This window comes from Lynx rufus, unplaced genomic scaffold (assembly GCF_022079265.1).
Source record: "Lynx rufus isolate CCGP_SWC_20201006 ecotype Redwood Valley unplaced genomic scaffold, mLynRuf1.p SCAF_7, whole genome shotgun sequence".
NCBI classification, from domain to species: Eukaryota; Metazoa; Chordata; class Mammalia; order Carnivora; family Felidae; genus Lynx; species Lynx rufus.
In genome coordinates this window covers 67,673,303-67,694,843 of record NW_025814889.1, presented here as the reverse complement: position 1 = coordinate 67,694,843, position 21,541 = coordinate 67,673,303, and the positions used below count along the sequence as shown (strand labels likewise).

The 21,541-nt window shown below is 38.5% G+C and overlaps 1 protein-coding gene across 1 annotated transcript in view; it reads left to right on the top strand.

Annotated features, from left to right (window-relative positions):
• Window positions 1–21,541, top strand: part of SLC2A13 (solute carrier family 2 member 13) — a 381,359-nt gene that overhangs the window by 78,690 nt on the left and 281,128 nt on the right. The window contains exon 3 of the mRNA XM_047066543.1: window positions 213–421. Within this exon, the coding sequence (XP_046922499.1) occupies window positions 213–421 (209 nt within the window). The remainder of the gene's footprint in view (window positions 1–212; window positions 422–21,541) is intronic.

The following is a 21,541-nucleotide window of genomic DNA, read 5'->3' as shown; positions in this document are numbered from 1 at the left end:
GAAGAATCAGATTTTTCTCATTTTTCAGCTTCTCACTACAGCATAAAAATATCCTTTTTTTTTTCTAATCACACACACACACACAAACACAAAAGATCATTCTAATTTAATATTAGATCCTGTTTCCAATGTGGTGAACACAAACCTTTTTTTCATACTCCGTGCTAGTGTAAGTCCAAATTTTACAGTAATATGTGGATTTCTTATTACAGGTACATGTTGGGGCTTGCAGCAATTCCAGCAGCTATACAGTTTTTTGGCTTTCTCTTTTTACCTGAAAGCCCTCGATGGCTGATTCAGAAAGGACAGACTCAGAAGGCCCGTAGAATCTTATCTCAGATGCGTGGCAACCAGACCATTGATGAGGAATATGACAGCATCAAAAACAACATTGAAGAAGAAGAAAAAGAGGTTGGCTCAGGTATGTAGATTTTATACTTACACAAATCTTAAAACTGCATAGTGGTGTTACCTAGAAACTATATTCTTTTGCTATTATTTAATACCTCTAAATGATATAGTGGTTTTATGTGTATAAACAAATCAAAATAAATATACTTTAATTTAATTTTAAAAGTAATATAATAGTGTTATAAAAGAAAGAAATATGTTCCAATACTACCACTGTTCTCACATAATTACTATTTTTATTTTTGTGTAGTCTCTTTTATTGTTTCAAAATTGGATATGCTTGACATGGTTGTCATCATTGTGTGTGCAGGCGGTAATTTTTGAACTATATGTATATTTTATATATATATGCATATTGACCTTTTCATATTAACTAAAAAGTCATAGTGTGAACTATTGTCAAAATCACTTTAGTAAAAATACCTTATTTACGTGAGTTACATTAATTTCCATATCGTTGTTTTTTTTTTTTTTACGTTTATTTATTTTGAGAGAGAGAGAGAGAGAGAGAGAGGGAGAGAGGGAGAATATCCCTAGCAGGCCCCATGCTGTCAGCGCAAAGCCTGACGCGGGTCTAAGTTCCACAACCTGGGATCATCATCTGAGCCGAAACCAAGAGTTGGACACTTAATTGACTGAGGCACCCAGGCTCCAGTTTAGTTTTCATAGAGAATAAGAATACCTTCAGACCCTAGTTGTGGAATCATTTTGTGTTTCCCTGTTTTCATTAAAATGTTTAATTAACTATGTAATCAAAATTTCACCATGTTGGAAAAGCAAAAAAAAAAAAAAAAAAAAAGAAGTTTTTAGTCAATTTATGTTGATGAATTTCTTTCCAGAGAAGAAATCATGTAGAGTTTTTGCAAAATTCTCAGGCAGGATCTCTAATCTTGACAGTCTGATTTGGGGAAGTGATTTGCAGAATGTACATGATGGGAAAAGGTAGACACTTTATAATCAGTTTCTCAACAGTAATCATTGCCCTGGTAGATTCACATTTCCCAAAATTGTCTCATTTTCTCTTGACCTTCCTTTTGCCCCTACATTAATTGGTAATCCGAGCAGAGATGCTGACTGGTGTCAGATTATTTTCCATACTTGAGAAAATGCAGACGTCCACACTGCTATATTGATATATGTGTCACACAGGTCTTGGAAGGTCTGTCCTCTCTCCTTCTCCTACTATTATTTTTGGTAAAACTGAAAGCTGTACTTTCCTGAAACAATAGAATAAACACAGCTCATCACTGTGTTAGCCACACTCGGTTTTCTCACTTTTATATGTATGTAATGCAGTTGTGTGATGCTGTTGTCTGCTCAGGTCAAAGCCCCAGTGACCTGTGAGCTGATTCTGAGTGAAGGTCATTTTTAACAAACAAGTTTCTGGGCATATACCATGTGCCGGGCACTGCTAGCATCTCCAGAGTCAGATGTTAGTGCAAGTATCAAAGAGAACTCGGCTTTAACAAAACAATTCGCCGTTACTGAGTTGAACATTGCGTTGATTTTTAAAATACTATTTCAAATGTCCATTTAAATTACAAATACCTTCATTTATGCTCCTCTCTGAATTTCCCTCAGCCATGGCTTAAATGAAACATGAGCTTGGTTTTATAGTAATCAGTATGCTTGAAGCCCATGTACTAATGTGTGGAGAAATAACCTTTCAGAGCATTGAGTTCTATTAAATATTATCTAGAACTTAAATTTTTATCATGTAAAGGACAAGTCAACAATGTAATTGAAAAAGCCTTCCCATTTAGGGGTCGGGATACCACTGATTGTACTACGAAGCATTGACGATGTAGCTGGATTTTGACTACATAAAAATTTGTCCAACTGGTATAGCCGTGCAACTGTTGACGGTGCACACTGTTTGAGTTTCATGACTATTTGAAATACATAACCGGGGCGCCTGGGTGGCTCAATTGGTTGAGCATCTGACTTCAGGTCATGATCTCACTGTTCCTGGGTTCGAGCCCTGCGTGAGGCTCTGTGCTGACAGCTCCAAGCCCGGAGCCTGTTTGGATTCTGTCTCTCTCTCTGTCTCTCTCTGCCCCTCCCCTGCTCATGTTCGTTCTCTCTCTCTCTCTCTCTCTCACTCATTCACTCAAAAATAAACATTAAAAGATTTTGAAATGTATAACCAAAGTTTTTGTTTGTTTTAAGAAACTTGAGATAAAGATATTGCAGTTATCTGCATGTGCTTTAGTTTTTATGAGAAGTCTTTGGGAGTTAACCAAGGCACTTTTTCTTGGGTAAAGATAAAATATTAAGCCATTTACCTGTTTCTCAATATTGCTTTATATACACACTTGGCATGGTTTTTTTTGTTTTTTTGTTTTTTCTTAAATACTGTTACCTACTGAATCCTAATAATATTTATCCCATGCTTGGGTAGATATTTTAAACTTTGTAACTAATAGGATTGATAATTTATCCATTTCTAGATTTATACTATTTGGGTACTATCATCATTAGTTTTAAAGTTAATCTCGTGTTCTTTTTCAAAGTACAGAATTAAGAGTTTTATGTGATGAATTCATAAGGGAGATTTGTCAGTCTTAAATAGCACCAGTAATTTTGGGGCCTAATTTTTACAATTGAGAAATTTGGCCAGAGAAAAACCTGTTCTGCACAAGTGTGGGTTTTATTTCAGCAGTTGTCATGTCCAGGAGCAAGACTCTGTCAGTGCAGTTGGAAAATAGAGATCAGTGGTAGGTCTTGTGTTAAACCGACAGGGTCCTGGCTCTCCGTCACCTTTCATTCGCAAATGATAGGCTAGGTGGACAAATACACATGAAGAAACAGCTAACTTCAAAATAATAAAAACGCCCTGGTCCAGAGAAGACAAGTCAGCCATTGTGTTGCAGGGTTAGAGAGTGGCCTGGGTTCATCTGTGCGTGGATCCTGACAAGGTAAGTTTTGAACCCCGACTTCCAGCTTGGGAACTCCAGGCAGTGGAGTATAGCTGCATGGAGGGAGGAGCTTTGGCCTAGCCACGGCAAAATATTCTGATATTTCGGGAGGTTAGAAAGAAGTGGTATGTAATCCCTGTGTTTTCCTAAGGAGAAGGGTTTTCTTGTCAGATGTGGTGTTACCTGCTACCTGCCTGTGAGCTTACTAAATGAGCTTACTGATTGCAGATCAATGAGTCTTCATGTCCTTCTCTGGGAGTTTCCAGTGACTTCCCACTGTTATGGTACTTGCTTCTGTGACTCTTCTCTTTTCATAGGATTTTTTTTTCTTGGTCACTTGAGCTTAAATTTGACTTCATCGAGGAAAATAGGCCTAGCTACTGAAGTATGTATTAGTTAATTTATTTTCTGGATGTGTGAGGTATCCGTGCATATGGGATTTACTTCTCCTGGTTTCACATACACTTTGTGACCTTCTGTAGTGAATATGGTGGCTCCTCTGGCTGTGTCAGCAGCAGAGGCACGGCTCACAGGCCATGTCGTAGAACAGGATTGGATTGTCATGGTATTCCATCTCTTCTACACATGGCACAAAGGTCAACCTCCGTAGCATGTGGTTTCTCCACTGTAGTGGGCAAAAGAAAAAAGGGCATTTGATGGAAAAAGAAGCAAATAATTGTTTTTCATGTGTATTCAACACTGTTTATACATCCTGCAGGACTCATAAAGTAAGCCTGGAAGTAACAGCTTGGTTTGGAAAGCTCCCTTCTGTGGGAGCCAGGGAGGAGAAAGACTTGTCCTGGCTTCACCTTTACCTGGTAATCCTGAAAAGATTTTCGGGGAGTTGCCGAACCTCACTTTGTTTCTTGGTTTGTAAGAAAAGAGAGCCAGATTATAATAGCTCCACAATCTTTTTTTTTTTTTTTAGAGTTTTAAAAATCTTTGAGATATGCCTGTTTCTTTATTTTTAAATACCATGCATCAGCCTTTCACTGAAAAATATTTGTTGAGTGACACTCAGTAGAATTGGGGTTGTGACAATAAGTAAAACAGACAAGGTTCTAGTCCATTCTGCTGGAAAGAAGCACACAAATGATAAAGAGTAAATAGTTACTGGATAACTACAAATTGTGATAATGACTTTGAAGGAAACAAACAAGATAATAACATTTATAGAGGGACTGAAGGGGGATGGTCAGGAAAGGCTTCTCTGAAGAGGTGAGTGTGAAGCCTGAGAAGGAATCAGTAGTGTAGAGAACTGACGGGAAGAGTGTTCCAGGCAGAGGGAACAGCAAGTGCAAAATTATGTGTATCATTAAGTGGACCAGGTTAATTTTCTTGGAAGTTATAAAGTGTACATGTGCCTGATTTTTAAAACATTGCAGTAAGAACTAACTATTCATCTTTATTTATGCTTAGGTTTATTTATGCCTAAGCTTTGAATTAGTGGGGACACAGTTACTGCTTTTAGAATTAAAAGTAAATGTACATATCATTTCTGTCATTTTGTTGCTTATCTCTTACAGATTATTGCCTTAGTTTATTATATGCTGCATAGATATGTAATAGCCTCCTACCTTTTATGTACAACAGAGGTATAAACTGGAGAGAGGCCTAGGTAGTCACTTAAGGCAATGATTCTCGAACTTTGCCACTTCCCTTCAAAGGTGAGTGGAGAGAGGCTGGCCTCTTGAGGCCTGGGTTCCATAGCAAAAGGCTACTGCACTAAGCCCAACATTTACTTGAATTTTTATGCTTTATCCTAGTAATTAACAAAAGTTCGTGCTCTGCTTCATAACATAATTGTTTACTTAACTTTAAAAGTGTTTTCTCAGTATATCTAAAGTGTTTATCCATTGACTTTATGTGTTCCATCACTCTGTCGTGTACATTCCCTGGGACAGGTGTCCCGCAGTTTGACAAACATGACCTTAAAGCATTTGGGAGCTCCTCTCTTGGGCAAACGCATTAGGCGGGGTAGGAAAAGTTGGAGCGGCCTATATTACTAGAAGCAAGTGTTCATCTTATCATTTACTGAGCATATTGAAGACTAGAGAATCTTTGTCAGAAGCTTTAGTTTATAACAGTAATTGTCTCATAACAAAAGAAGTAAAATTAGTCACCAAGAGAGACAGGACACTTCTGAAGGCAATCTTAGGAAAGACTATAGAAATGAACGTTGTGTATTATTTGCTTTATAACACCTTGTTGGACAGCACTCTCTAATGATGTATTCAGTTTTTTCTTAATTGATACATAGTTGACATGTAACTCCTATAATCCTAGTTGATATACAAGTTCCAGGTGTATGACGTAATGGTGCAGTATGTGTATATACTGCAGAATGATCACCACAGTAAATCTCGTTAACAGGCATCACCACACATAGTTACAAAAATTGTTTTTTCTTGATGTCTTCAATTTCTTATCCTGCACCAGAGGACAAGAAGTAGATTCCTGGGATGAGGTGAAAGGAAAGCAGAGGCTGCTGTCAACATGCCCAAGCAGAAGCAGCCCTATAGGCAGGGCTTAGGGAAAAAAGTCTCACACATTCTGCACCTTGCTGCTACTCCCTGCTCTGCTCTGCCCTGGGGTGTTAAGACAGGATCCTTGGAAGGAAAATGTAAACCAGGAAATGTTTCTGACCCTAGAGAAATGTGCAAATATTGACGTAGAACCAGTACAAAAAAAAAAAAAAAAGCAGGGGGAAGGAAGCAGTGTTTGGGGAGAATGCAGTCGTTAGGGAAGCTTCGTGCAACAGCAGGAGTAAAAGGAGCAAAGCAGGGGAGAAACTGAGTGCACATCTTGAGGCAGTGGAGAGCAGCCTCCTGCAAAGTGTTTGTTTATAGCACGGGGCGAGTCCAGGGAACTTGAAAATGTATATGGCCTTTTCTTTTTTATTTTTTTTTACTTTATTTTTTTTTAAATGTTTTATTATTTATTTTTGAGACAGAGACAGAGCATCAACGGGGGAGGGTCAGAGAGAGAGGGAGACACAGAATCTGAAGTATGCTCCAGGCTCCGAGCTGTCAGCACAGAGCACGACACGGGGCTCGAACTCACAGACCATGAAATCATGACCTGAGCCGAAGTCGGATGCTCAACCGACTGAGCCACCCAGGCGCCCCTGGCCTTTTCTTTTTTAAAGGAAAATAGTATTTTTGTTCATCCTGTCTTTTAAAAATTATAGGTAAAATTTTTTTACAGTTAATATTACTTTGGTCACCGAGATCCATAGATGCTTTCAAAATAGATTTATTGAACAGAAGAATATCAGTGAGAATGTTGGTCTTGGCTATTTTTTCACTAAAATCTTAATCTGCATATGTGAGAAGTATCAACCCACAGGCACTATCAAATGCTTCAGACAAATTAGATTCAGGCCCAGTGGTTGCTGTTATAGGGCGTTCAGGTTACCTGCGCAGTGTGTAATCTCGCAAAAAAAAAAAAAAATCTCACCCACAAGATTTGCATTGTTACATTTTATCAACTAATCACCTCAGTAACTAGGCAAGTACCGTTCTGTGTTTTGCCTGTCAGGTAGTTGGATCTCCAGCCTGAAGAGGAAGAACCATGTAGGGAGGGGAATTTATTCAAGACCCTATCGTGAGCTCAGTTTGAAACCTGTTTTGATTTACGTCCAGCTCTTAGGGGGTCGCGTCTATCCTATACAGGAAGGGACAGCTGCATGCACTCTTTTTTTTTTTTTTTCCCCTACAGTGATTTTGCAATTGGGTCATCAAATCTTATCTTCTCATAAGTCATTTTCTTTTCTTCTGAATTGATATTGCCTGTGGCTATTTCAGCAAAGCATGTTCTGCAGAGAGGTCAGAGAGGGTAGATATTTATCATATTTTGGTAGAAATCATTCCAAAAATTCTTTAGAAATCTAATTCCAGCATGACATTGCAGTAGAATGCTCATTGCCATTGCCATCTGTTGCACTTAGAGGAAAGTAGTCATTTCCCCCAGTATTTCTGGTAGTTTTTGCTTATATTTTCTTCCTATGGTAGCGCAGTGTTGTCTGACCCAAAGTAAAGTAGGTTTGTTATTTACTGGATGAACCTGAAATGGGTATTGACAAATTGTTTTTCAGCAAGATGGCCCCTAATTTTATGAATATAGGTGAAGAAAACGTTTCTGTATCAAATATTCTCAAGGTTGTTGTAAAACTGCTAAAATTGTCCAAATGTGAGGCTATTATCGTACCTCTCTCTTATGGCAAACAGATTAAAACAAAAGGTCAAGTAAAAAGCTGCTGTAAATCTATATCCTTGTGTTAACAAGCTGTAAGCTGGACCACTAAAACAATATGCAGTTCTATTCAGTTTTTAGTATAACTTATTATTTTAAGTATGATGACTTATTTAAAAGAAACTGTTTAATTCAACATAGCTTTTACTAAAGGTTGCCTTTGATTTTCTAAACCCCAGAGTACGTTTAAGATCTTAAGTAGAATTGGAATAGTTCTTAGGTATTACATTAAAATGTCATTGACTCACCTTTTACATGGGATAAAGAATAGCACAGAGCCTACTCATGGGAGAAGGAAACGTTTTTCATATTATACCTGTAGGCTTTCAAGCCATTTTCCTTGATTTATATTGGAAATCCAGATTGTCTTATAACTTGATAGGTAATACTTGAAGGCTCATCTTTCTGCTTTCTTACTAAGATGTACTTAAATCCATATTTCATTAAAAAAAAATCCATGCTGTGAAGGAGTTTTGACTGCCTCAGAGTTTTCTTTTAACCCCCAACACATTGTGAAGTTCATCCTGTTACACATTTTTTTTAAGTTTATTTATTTACTTTGAGATAGAGAGAGAGAGAGAGCACATTGGGGGGGGGGGGCGGTGAACAGAGAGAGAATCCCAAGCAGGCTCCACCCTGTCAGGGGGCCTGACATGAAGCTCGAACTCACGAACCATGAAATCCTGACCACAGCCAAAACCAAGAGTTGGATGCTTAACCTACTGAGCCATCCAGGTGTCCCTCATCCAGTTTTGTAATGCTCTGTATTTAATACAGTGAAACAGGAGGAAAATACCCAACTAGGTAGACATTTCAAAAAGAATGTAGTTCCTTAGTTGCTGCTTCAGGGCAGTTCATTTTCACCTAAACAGTGAACCCACCATTCAGCACAGGTGGTAGTCTGCTTTGTAAATAAAACCATACTCGGGAGATTTTTTTTTCCTTGAGATAAGACAAATTGCTGTGCCCTTTAAAGGTTACCTTGTCTTTGGAGAAGGTTAAAGGAAGATCCTGAAGAAAACCCTGTTTTTCTATCTCAAAGTGGAGGGCATATGTATGAGCCACTCTCTAGCATTGGGACTTTTCAGTGGTCACGGGACAGTCCCAATGAGGAGCTCTGGAATCAGAATATTAATAGCCATGGCGTGTGCTATTTGAAGAAACTTGCCTGTTTACAAATTTCAGGAGAGATTTTCTAGAATGTTTCTCAAAAACCAAAGGAATTACTCTTATTTTGTTTTTCGAATATTTTAAATTCACTTTATATTTGGGGGATAGGGTGGTCAGATAACATTATTTTTCTGCTTCGTTTTCTACCCTACCATAGGCACTCTAAATCCTCTTATCTACCCATTGAGCAATGTTTGTAATCATTACCTTACTAACACTACCAAAGATGTACATTTCGGTTAATTTCTCAGCATCTGTATCGCTTGAAACATAGTAACCTTCAGTTAAGAGAAGTATATATTTGGCAGGATAGATTGAGGAGAAAATTACTAGGTTTATGAAGCTAGAACAACATTAAAGTGCTGTGTAAGTGTCTCACATTTTCAGTATGGTTTCCCTCCCTGAACTCTTTTAAGATATTTCCTTGAAAATGACTCCCACTGCACATCTTTTAGAATAAAGTAAAGCTTCAAAATAAATTTCTTTAGAGAATGAAATCCGATAACTGCTTTTTCCTGAGGGGTGGGTGGGCAGATACTTTTAAAAACAACTTTCTATGAAAGCAAAGGCCTTTTGTAGGGTTGTCTTAACATTCATCATTCATATTTGCATAATACTAGTGTAAAAATGCTAGTAGCAATTACTTTTTTTTAATGTTTGTTTACTTTTGAGAGAGAGAGAGACCGAGTGCGAGCGGGGGAGGGGCAGAGAGAGAAGGAGACACAGAATCTGAAGCAGGCTCCAGGCTCCGAGCTGTCAGCACAGAGCCCAACAGGGGGCTTGAACTCACTGACCGCGAGGTCATGACCTGAGCTGAAGTCAAATGCTTAACCGACTGAGCCACCCAGGTACCCCTAGTAACAATTACTCTTCACTGAATGCCTGTTTATGTAAATGTGTGTGTGCACATACATGTTTCTCTCTGTCTCTGTGTCTCTGTTGAAACAACACTAAAAATTATGCAGTATGATCCATATTGCACTGGGAAAAGGAGAGCTGGGAAGGTTGAACAGCAAAGAAATGAAAGAGGCAAGATCTGAGCCCCACTCTGCTGCCTCTCATGTCTCTCCTGCTTCCACCTGGCCCACTCTGCATCTCATGCCACCTCCGTGCCCTCCAGTTCAGATGTAGACCCTGAAAAAGACATAGGGTTGTGGTCCTTGTTCACAGGGAGCTGAGAACCTATCAGATTTCCTTAAGAAGGTCCTCCATCTCTGAAAGGGAAGAATATAAAATATAACTACAAAATAGAAACAACAAGACAATAAACGTTCAAAGTCAGTTGACTAATTGAGTTCAGTTGCTTCCACCTTGGGGGTGTATTTCCTATCTGTTTCCTCTTTCCCACTCTTGCTGTCATTGCCTGGGTTAGGTCTCTGGTGTTCACTCCCCCATAGTGTCTTCTATGTTGTCCTTCATTCTGGTATCTTCCCTCTCTGTCTATATTCCCTATGGCCTCCAGAATTACCATCCGAACACACAGACAGGATCAGTCCCTCTCCTCAGAAACAAGTTCCTTAACTTGTTATCAGTTCCTTTAGAATCTGGTTTAAATTGACATTTCCAGTTCGTTTTGCTAGAGCCAAAACTCCATCGTCATTCCAAGAAAGAAAAGAAGAGGCACTCTAATTGACTGCATGCCTCCTGACTCTCAGGGCAGAGAGGGGACATGGGTGGAAGCTGAGGGGGTACGGCAGAGTCAGCAGTTCCTGAGCTTGGCTGTTTAGTCCGAACTGAACTCTGCAAAGAAAATGTAAAAATCATCTCGCACAAAGAATATATTACATTTGAGAACTGGTAGGTATTAGGGATTTTCTGTGTTAAGTCCTTTTGATAACTCATCATTAGCAAATTTAACACAGTTCAGTGTTCAGTTTACTTTTAGGACCTTTTTGAAAAAGACTGAAGTAGAAATGTTTAAGTGTTTCTTCCTGGTCAGTTCAGTAGATGCTGGTATTTTATTGTGTTGCATGAGAGTACAGGGTCTACAAAGTGTAAAATGATGTTTCATCTGAAAGAACCAGTGAGAAGGTAGTAATAAGAATGTTCTAATTTTGCTTTTAATAGGTTTGGGGCTATTCCTCTTTTTAGTAAAAAGGAATTTCAGTGCTTGATTCCAAGAGTTGACACACTTTTTCTGTAAAGGGCCAGATATTAAGTACACGTACTTGGCTTTGTGGCCACGTGGTCTCTGTTGCAACTCCTCAGCTCTCCATTGTAGCTTGAAAACAGGGATGGACAGCATGTAAAGGAATGAATGTGGCTTTGTGCCAGTAAAAACAAAAGCTCATTTTTTTGTGCCCGTTAGGTTTTATTACTTACAAAAATAGGAAGTCGACTAAATGTGGCCTGTGGGCTGGCTTGCTGATCCCTTCTTTAATTAGTCATTGTGTCTACTTTATCAGTTGCTTCGGTTTTTACTCTTAGGACTAATTTGGGATGCTGTTCATTTTTTTTCTGAAAAATGTGCATTGAAGCCTCTTCAACCTAGTGTTCGCTAATAGGTTGTCCCTGTTGATTTCTGTGCAGATGGTAAATCATGCAGACGTGTCTGGCGTGTGTATAAGTGTGCACATGGTGTGGTGTCACAGAAAAACCTAAAAAGCAGTGTTGCAGAGAAGCCTCTGGATAATTGAAGCAATAAGCTTTTATGAGACCACTGCTCAGAGTATGTGGCTTTCTTAAAGGCTGAGCCACAGCCTAACGGGTCCATCAGGACATACAGTGTCACCTTTGATCTAATGGGACTGGAGAAGCAAGGTTCAGTGGTGAGGGCTGGGTCTCATCTGATGCTGTGGCTGGCTGCCCTATCACAAGGGTTTGACCCCATTGTTAGTTCACACATGAACAGAAATTGTTGCTCCCTTTATTTGGATTACAGTCAAAGCAAGATGATATACCCTCCATGGAAGACAAAATGCATTGACAAAGAGGGAGGCGATTTTATTCAGGCTGTTGCAGTAGGTGGTAGGTTCATTAACGAGGAGCTCCTCAAAGAAGAGGGAGCACACCTGGCATTTCCTAAAGCAGGCAAACAAGCCCTCCTTCCACCCTCCTCAGAACTCCCTTATCTCTGAGCGCACAGGGCTGGTGCCCGCCTTCTCTTGCTGCCAGCACCTCGGTAATGCATCTCTGTGGCACTCAGCATTTGATTTTCACGTTCCTGTCCCACTAATGACTCAGTGTTCCTTATCTTTGCATCCCTACCACCAGATACAGTCCCTGCTTTACATCAACAAAGTACTTACTAAATGTTTCTCCAGCTGCCTTTCTGTTCCTGTGGGAGAAGTGGACGGTGAGGTCTGACCTTTGATCCCTGAGATTTAGAGGAGGAAATGGAGTGTTTACAGCATGAGAACCCTTCCTTGTGTGGGACTTGGTTATCCCAAAAGCCCCTGGGACCCCCAAGTGGTTGGTGAGGAGATGTTATTCAATTCAAAATGATTATTTTTGAATGACCCACTTTCCAAGGGTAGATGGATATGTTTAGAATCTTTGTGGATTTTACCAAGACTATTTGGAATTTATTTGTGTATCAGGAGTTATTATTATTTTCTCTTGGTCTCATACATGTTGGACCCAATTTAAAGTTTTGAGGTAAAGCATTTATGAGGACAATGAAATTTAAAATAAGAGTTATAAAACATTAGGGTGTCAGGGTGGCTCAGTCGGTCAAGTGTCCCGATTTCCGATATCGGCTCTGGTTGTGATCTCGCAGTCGTGTGATTGAGCCCTGGATAGGTCTCCATGCTGAGCGGAGCCTGCTTGGGATCCTCTCTCAGTCTCTCTGCCCCTCTCTCGCTTGTGCATGCTCTCACTTTCTCTGTCTCAAAATAAATAAACCTTAAAAAAAGTTATAAAATATTATGTGATTTATTATCATTTCAGAATTTTAAAGCATACCCTTGCTGATGTCTAGAAAATACCACTTAAGCATGAGTGGATTAGGTTTTTGTTTATAATTATGGATTATAATTATAATTAGATTATAATTCAGAGTAGGCCTGTATTGCAGGTGTGCACACCTCAAATGTGGTAAAATCTTCTGTTATGAAAGGTGAATCTAATGAAACCCAAACATATTTCACCAGCCTTGGCTGCAGTGGCTTTGGTACTCCTAAAACAAATGGTAGTCTTGTCTGGACAGTAGTCCGAACCATAGATGTGAAATTTGTTGTTTTTGTTTGTGTTCTCATAAGCTGGTGTATATTTAGATATATCTACTTCAGGAAGTAAGTGGAAACTCCTATTTCTTAAAACTATTCTGTAATAAATGTTTTAATTTTACTGTTTGAAATCAACAGCCTATCAGGTTCTCTGTTCATTTCACAAGAATTACTTGGGGCGCCTGGGTGGCTCAGTCGGTTGAGCGTCTGACTTTGGCTCAGGTCATGATCTCACGGTTTGTGGGCTTGAGCCCCGCGTCCGACTCTGTGCTGACCACTCAGAGCCTTAGAGCCTGGAGCCTGCTTCAAATTCTGTGTCTCCTTCTCTCTCTGCCCCTTCTCTGCTCATGCTCTGTCTCTCTCTGTCTCTCAATAGTAAATAAATGGTAAGGAAAAAAAATTAAAAAAAAAGAATTACTAAAATACACTGTGCCTCATTCTTTTCTCTTCTCTTCTCTTCTCTTCTCTTCTCTTCTCTTCTCTTCTCTTCTCTTCTCTTCTCTTCTCTTTTCTTTTCTTTCAAGTTTATTTTTGAGAGGGAGAGTAAGAGCACAAGTAGGGAAGGGCCAGAGAGAGAGAGGGAGACAAAGGATCTGAAGTGGGTTCTAAGTTGTCAGCACAGGGCCTAAGGTGGGGCTCAAACTCATGACAACCATGAGATCATGACCTGAGCCGAAGTCAGACGCTCTACCAACTGAGCCACCCAGGCGCCCCTGTAGGTTTTTCTATCTCATGCTTAATAGTCTTGCTGAACATTTATCCAACTTTTTAGAGTAGTGGTTTGTTTTTTTTTTTTCTGAAAAGTATGTTTTAGAATACAAGTCTGCTTACTTATGCAGGTGACATTTCTGGTGGCAAAGGGAGAACAATGGAAATTTGAAAAACAATCATGATTTGTAAACATTTTAATTTATCAGCAGTTTGTTTGAAATTATAAAAGAGAATGATCATTTTTAGGGGCATTTACATTTACTTTGTGCATAGCACTTTCCGTGGTATTATTGTATCTTTGAATTCCACAACTCTGTGAAGTGGTTTGAGAGGAGAAAAATGAGGCCCAGAAAAGAGTTCTTCCTGCCTGATACATGGCAAAAGTCAGAACTCAAGCCTGTTTTGATTCAGATACATTTTCTTAATCGTTCATTATCCTGTATTTAGATGTATTTTAAGATTTTTGCATTAGAAAAAATATTAATATTACCATGCTTTAAACTTGTCTTCAAAATGGATTTTATTACAGTTTCATGCACGTATACTGTATTTGTTTATATAGAAACACATGCTGTTCCATTTCTTTGGCACTTTTTCTTGAACTGTACCATATCACATCATTTTAATAGTTGGAATTGATCAAAATGATGCTCTCTTCTATGGTTAGTATCAGTTCATTTGTTTATAGTTCCTGCCATGTTAAAATGAGTTCCCAAAGAGAAATATTCAACCTTTTTCTGACTCAAGTCAGAGAAGTTTTATTTATCTCAAATAAAAGCTAATCAGACTTTATTGATTGACTATCAGCCATAATAGGGGAGAGGCAGTTAATAACTCAGACTGGAGTTTATAAGGCTAAGATCATTCATTCATCCACAGGCATTGTTTGGCTGGTTACCATGTGTCAGGCCCTGTGCCTGTTGCTGGAATACAGGACTTTGCAAGGATGATGGCTAACATTTGTTGGGCACTTTATGTGCCAAGTATTCTATTAATGTGTCTCACCAATATAATTTTCACAGCAACAGAAGTCCATACTCTTAGGATCCCCATTTCATAAATGAAGACATAGACTGAGGGGAATTAAGTAATCTGCCAAAGATCACACAGCTGATCAGTGTCAGAGCCAGGATTTGATCAAAGTAAGGGTCTCTTAACCACCATTCTCTACAGCCTCTTGCACTGAACAAAATGGGCAAGATCCCTGTTCTGTCTGGTGGGGCTTCTTTCTAGCTCAAGGAAACAGCCAGTAACAAAATAAATAAACAAGGTACTGTCAACTGCTGTCAATAAAAATTGAACTTGTTCTGGGGAGGAATGGGAGGGACTAGTCTAGGTTGGATGGTGACAGAAATGACTCACAGAGATAAGTGCAGGCAACAGTGGGCAGTGATACAAGGGAATCAGTATTCTTAAAATTTTTATTATATAAAGTGTTCAGTAATGCTAGCTGTTAATGTTACATTTAGCATAGCCCTTGAATCAGTGATGATAGGCTATCATGTGATATATTTTTATTTCTTTCAATGATTCCTTTAAGCAATGAAGAGTATGTAGTCAATAAATCCAAAGGTTTTTAAGAAGGAAAGAAGGGTTTGTGCGCTACATTTCCTTATTCCAAACCTGGTGTGTCCCTTGAAAACTTGAAATAAGTGAGTTTAGGGCATTTAATCATTTTCCAAAAGGAGGTACAGCTTTCACAAATAGATTTAATAATAATATCACAAAATATAATTTACCAAAAGATACATGCTATCAAAATTCTTAGTGACTTCTGTAAAAAAAAAATATATGACTCTTTTAAACTTAGTTTACTTCCTATTATTTTAAAGTTTGGAAAATTGATGAAATGACCATACAGTCTATGGTAAGTGACAAACTTGTATATCCATTGACAGAAGAACTTTTATTCCATTCATTAATTTATTCATTTAACAAAATTTAGGCACTTACCAAATTCCAGACTCTGTTCTCACTGCTGAGGTTACAACAGTTCCCATAGCACAGACTCTGCCTTCACGGACCTTCATTTGGTGAGAGAACACAGTGAAGGAATATATAACATACCAATGAGTGGTAAGTGTGATGGGGAAGGTAAAGTGATGGGGGAAGAGGGGGTTAGGTGCCTGGGAGTGAGGAAGGTAAGGAGCAGCCTCTTTGATGAAGTGCCCTCTGACTAGACCTGAGGAAGTAAGGGAACGGGTCATGCACATGTGTCCAGTAAATGGTCCAGGAGGGGGACCAGCCGGGAGAAGATCCCTGGGTTGAAACTGTACTTGGTATGTTCAAGGAAGCTAGTGCTGCTGGCATAGAGTGAAGGAGGGGAGAATAGAAGGAAATGAGTTTTGAAAGGTGGTTGAGGAGCAGATCATGGAAATGGTCTATATTATTTAAATCATTATTCACCTTAATATACCCAAAGCCTAGGTAAAGAGCCTGAAGCTCACTAATTATTTGAGGGACGCGTTTAATTTTAGGAGGTGACATTAACCAGGACAATTTGGAATTATATTTTGGAAGCACAACTCAAAGTAGCTTGAAGTTAAAAAGGAGGGACAGGGTAGCCTTATGTGAGTTACATAAGCTTCCTTCTAGTCTGTATGTATGAATATGTAGGCTTTCTTCACAGCTTGGCTCTTCCTATATGTTAACAAAGGTGCCTGTTAGATGTCTTGTTTTATCTTAAGTTTACTCCTGAGGAACACTGATGTCAGTGTAGAACTCCTCTCCTGATATCTCCCACAGAAATTTCAGAGAAGGTTCGTACTGGCCCGTGATTTATGTGCCCACCCCTGAACCAATCCATGTGACCAGGGCTTTTGTGGCTGATTAGTCATACCTGTTCCAAACAATATAGATTGAGAATTGGGGAGGGATAATTCTCCAAACAAGTGCTGTCAGGTAAAAAAAAAAAAAAATATGTGCGAGTAGAAGAATAAGAAATAGAATTCTAAATTGTACGGAACCCAGAACTATGGTTGCCTTTAGTTTTATTCAAAGGGCAAATTGGTCTGAGCAGCTCTGCCTGCCAAGGAAAATAATAAGCTGCCCAGGGACACTGGCCAGAGACCTCATTATTGAGAAGATGTGGGTGTTCATGACTTCCTCTAAGAGCAGAAAGGTGCTATTTTCAAAGTCAGAATTAGCCTCTCATTGACAAAAAACAAAGGCAAAGTCTATAAGCCACATGAAGACAGGCATTCTGATTTGTCTTTTCATTATTTCTCTAGCAGCTTAGCACTACACTTTGAAAATATTATATTGATATCTACTAAATGATGGAAATCTGTGATAAACAGCAAGTAGGGAGCCAAGCCAGAGGGTAACCTTCCCTTTGGGTTAAAGTGTTCTCTTTCGGGGCGCCTGGGTGGCGCAGTCCGTTAAGCGTCCGACTTCAGCCAGGTCACGATCTTGCGGTCCGTGAGTTCGAGCCCCGCGTCGGGTTCTGGGCTGATGGCTCAGAGCTTGGGGCCTGTTTCAGATTCTGTGTCTCCCTCTCTCTCTGCCCCTCCCCCGTTCATGCTCTGTCTCTCTCTGTCCCAAAAATAAATAAACGTTGAAAAAAAAAAAAAAAAAAGAAAAAAAAATTAAAAAAAAAAAAATAAAGTGTTCTCTTTCTTTTAAATCTTCATGCAAATTGTTGTTCCAGTTCATGCACTAATTAGCCATGGTACCTTATTTATATGACATAGCCATTTGGGGCTTCGGTTTCTCCAACTATAAATTAAAAGAGAGTGTTGCATATTGATGGCTTGGTGTTGGGATCTTTTTTTTTTTTTTTTAATATATGTCCATTCCTCTTGTCCTATCATCTGTCACGTACACGTGTGTTCACATACACACACTGATACCCACCCATGTACATACATTCTCTGTAAACCTACCGGGACAGGTACAGTGTTCTATACATCTTTCCTAGTGTTGACTTCTCAGTACATATTTACTGAACTGTTGAACTGAACTTTTCCCCCTCTAAAAATCTTATAACTCTTAGTATTTGTGTTTTACTTTTAATAAAAGCTAGTTTATAGATTATTGTTTAAGTTTGGTTTTATTGACATATTTTAAATGAAAGGTTAGGTATTCACCCCTTTTTAAGTGTCAGATCTTGTAGAGAAGTACAAGACTTGTACATTGAAAACAACAGAGCATTGTTGAAAGAAATGAAAGTATACCTAAATGAAAGGAAAGAAAGCCACCCCCGTGTTTATGGATTGGAAGACCTAATCATTAAGATACCATCATTAGGATGACAGTACTTCTCAGCTGGCCTGCAAATTCAGTGCAGTTGAGAATTTCAGAAGCTCATGAAAATTATACGTGTCCTTTTCTCAGAAATTGACAAGCTGACCCTAAATATCATGTTGAAGTGCAGAGGACCCAGAGTAGCTAAAACAGTCTTGAAAAAAAGCAAAGCTGGAGGACTTAACACTTCCTGATGTGAACAGTTGTCCCAAAGCTACAGTAATTAAAAACATTGTGGTACTGGCATTAGGCTAGACCTGTATATCAGTGGAATAGAACTGAGAATCTGGAAATAAACCCACAAATCTGTGGTCAGATGATTTTTAACAAGGGTGTCAGGATCATTCAGGGGGGAAAGAATATCCTTTTTAAGAAATGGTGCTGGGGCAACTGGATACTCTACATACCAAAGAATGGAGTATGACCTTTACTTTATACCATATATAATCATTAGCTTAAAAAAAGAATTCAAGACCTTTAAGAGCTAAAACTATAAACTTTTAGAAGAAAACATAGAGGAAAATCTTCCTGTAGACATTGGATTTGGCAGTGATTTCTTTGCTGCACAGGCAGCAAAAGAAAAAGATAAACTGGGGTTTGTCAAAATTTAAAATTGTTATGTGTCAAAGGACACTATCCAAAAAATGTAATGGCAACTTACAGGATGGGAGAAAATACTTGCAAATCATAATATCTTTTAAGGATCTGATATCCAGAATGCATACAGAATGCTTACAGCTGGAAAATAAAAAGACAAAAAAAAAAAAGTGGGCAGAGGATTTACATAGATATTTTTCTGGGGGCCTGGGTAGCTTTCCGTTGGTTGGGCATCCAACTCTTTGTTTCAGCTCAGGTCATGATCTAGCAGTTCGTGGGTTCAAGCCCTGTGCCGGGATCTGCACTGATAGCGTGGAGCCTGCTTATGATATTCTCTCTCTCTCTCTCTCTCTCTCTCTCTCTCTCTCTCTCTCCTCCTACCCCTCTTGCTTTCTCTCTCTCTCAAAATAAATAAACTTTAAAATAAATAAATATACAAATAGGCATGTTTTCAAATAAAACATAGAGATGGCCAGTAAACACGTGAAAAGATGGTCAGTATATTAATCATTAGGGAAATGCAAGTCAGAACTGTGAGATAACCATTTCACACCACCAAGTTTGGCTAGAATTAAAAAAAAAAAAAACAGACAAAAAACACGGATAGCGTTGATGAGGATGTGGAGAGAGATTGGAACCCTCATACACTGCCGGAGACCATGTAAAATGGTTCACTTGCTATGGAAACCAATATGGTAGCTCCTCAGAAAGTGAAGTACCAAGTTACCATAGGCATACCAGAGATACCTCTAATATATATCCAAGGGAATTAAAAACCTATGCTAACATAAAAACTTGTATACAGGTGTTCATAGCATTATTATTCATAGTACAAAAAAAATGGAAATAACCCAAACATGTATCAGGTGATGAATGGATAAATTAAATATAGCTTATTGATACAACAGACTATTTTTCAATTATAGAAAGGACTGAAATACTGCTATGTGGTACAACATGTATGAACCATGAAAAGATTATTTTAGGTCAAAAGAAACCAGGCACTAAAAGGCCACAGATTGTATGATGCCATTTAAATTGTCCAGAATAGGCTAATCAGTAGTTCTTTGGTTGGCTGGGGCTTGAATGAGGAGTGATAACTAATGGGTATGGAATTTCTATTTGGGGTAATGAAAATGTTCTGTAGTTAGTGGTGATTTTGCACAGCCTTGTGAATATACTAAAACCAATGAAGTGTGGACTTTCAGGTGGTGAATTTTATGCATGGTATGGTAGGTGTCAGTAATTTTTAAAAACTATGCTTGTCCACTGGGGTGGTAGCACATTAGGGTCTAAGAGAAAGTAGTCAGATGCAAAATTTTCTTTAACTTTATTGTTTTACTGGAGATAGATTTCTCAGCTTTTAAGACCTTTTCATTCTCTGGTGTCAGACCTATAAGATATTGGGTAAGATGAAGGTTTGTTCCTGGTAGTGAGAAGCCTAACGTTTCACTAGTGATTCAGAAATATTAATATGTGCGCTACTTATAAAATAGTCATCATGTTGATTTGGCATCACTATGTTTTTTGTCTGTGGCTATAAGATATTTTTACTTTATTCAGTTTACTCAAAATAAATTTTATCAAAGAGATGAGATTCTAATATGAATGAACAGGTTGAGCTTAACCATTTAATGCCAGAATTAACTATTTTTTTTTTAATAATCTGTGAGTTGTATTGGAAAATGTTTCCCCTCTTGTGTGGGACAAATACACCTTTTGTTCTAATATTCTTAAGTACCCAGATAAGAATAAATTACAAGTATTAAGTAGACTTATAAATAATCTGAGAAATATCTTTCAGATGCTTCATTACTTGTTAATTTAGCCCAGCAGCAATACAGACATTTCCCTATAAGATGTTTACTTAGTAGAGTTTTGGAGTTTTTATCAAGTATTTAATTCGGTTATCTTAGAGAGTCCTTCTTCCCAAAGTAGTCATTTGCATCAAATTTTTTATTATTATAATCTGTGAGGAAAAAAATGGCTGGATCTAGTATAGTTTTGTAATACTAATTTTATACAGGAAGGTGATAATTCAGGAATATCTTTTGTAAACTGGGATGAGTCTAATACTTGATTTTTAAATTTTTTTTTTTTTTTTTTTTTTTTTAATTTTTTTTTCAACGTTTATTTATTTTTGGGACAGAGAGAGACAGAGCATGAACGGGGGAGGGGCAGAGAGAGAGGGAGACACAGAATCGGAAACAGGCTCCAGGCTCTGAGCCATCAGCCCAGAGCCCGACGCGGGGCTCGAACTCACGGACCGCGAGATCGTGACCTGGCTGAAGTCGGACGCTTAACCGACTGCGCCACCCAGGCGCCCCTGATTTTTAAATTATTTAAATGGAGTCTTTTAATGGAATTCTTAGATGGATTTTCTCTCAAGTTGGTGTTTTGGTGTGTTAGTTTACTCGGCTGTAGAATCCTCCCCTTTTACAAAAGGGATAAACAGTTTTTAGGCAAATTTCTGGGAGCTAGAGATGTCCACAGAAGTTAGCAATTTGCTCTTCGCACTTCACTGGCATGCCAGACACATTAGTTCTTCGGTGACTTTTGCTGATCTCTAGTCAGACGTGCATGTTAATCCATTATTTGACACATACTTATGAGGGGTTTACGACTGGCATGTTAAGGTACTAAATGCCATGTAGTATATACGAAGTTTTTAAAAAAGTTTCCAGTCTCTAGGAGCTTTTATAATCTAGACAGATAAAATCAAACACCTGAAGAAGGAGACAGGAAATTGTGTTATATGATGTTTGAGTATAGATATGTTCTAGATACGTATGCTTGTGTCTCAGTAGACTGCATTTTCTCTTGAACTTATATGTTTTTGTTTAAATACAAGCCTGTGTAACCATAAGCAAGTTACTTAATTTTTGTCCTAAGTCTTAAGTCTCTTAAGTCATAAAGTCAGGTACTGAAGTTGGAGTTGGCCCCACATATTATAAGGCGTGAACAGGACAGTGTGTACAATATCTGGTGCTGTGGGGCTATAGACAATAAGAGCTCATCAAAAGTGAATTCCTTATCCTTTCTTTGGCACATTAGTGAAGTAAGCCCCAT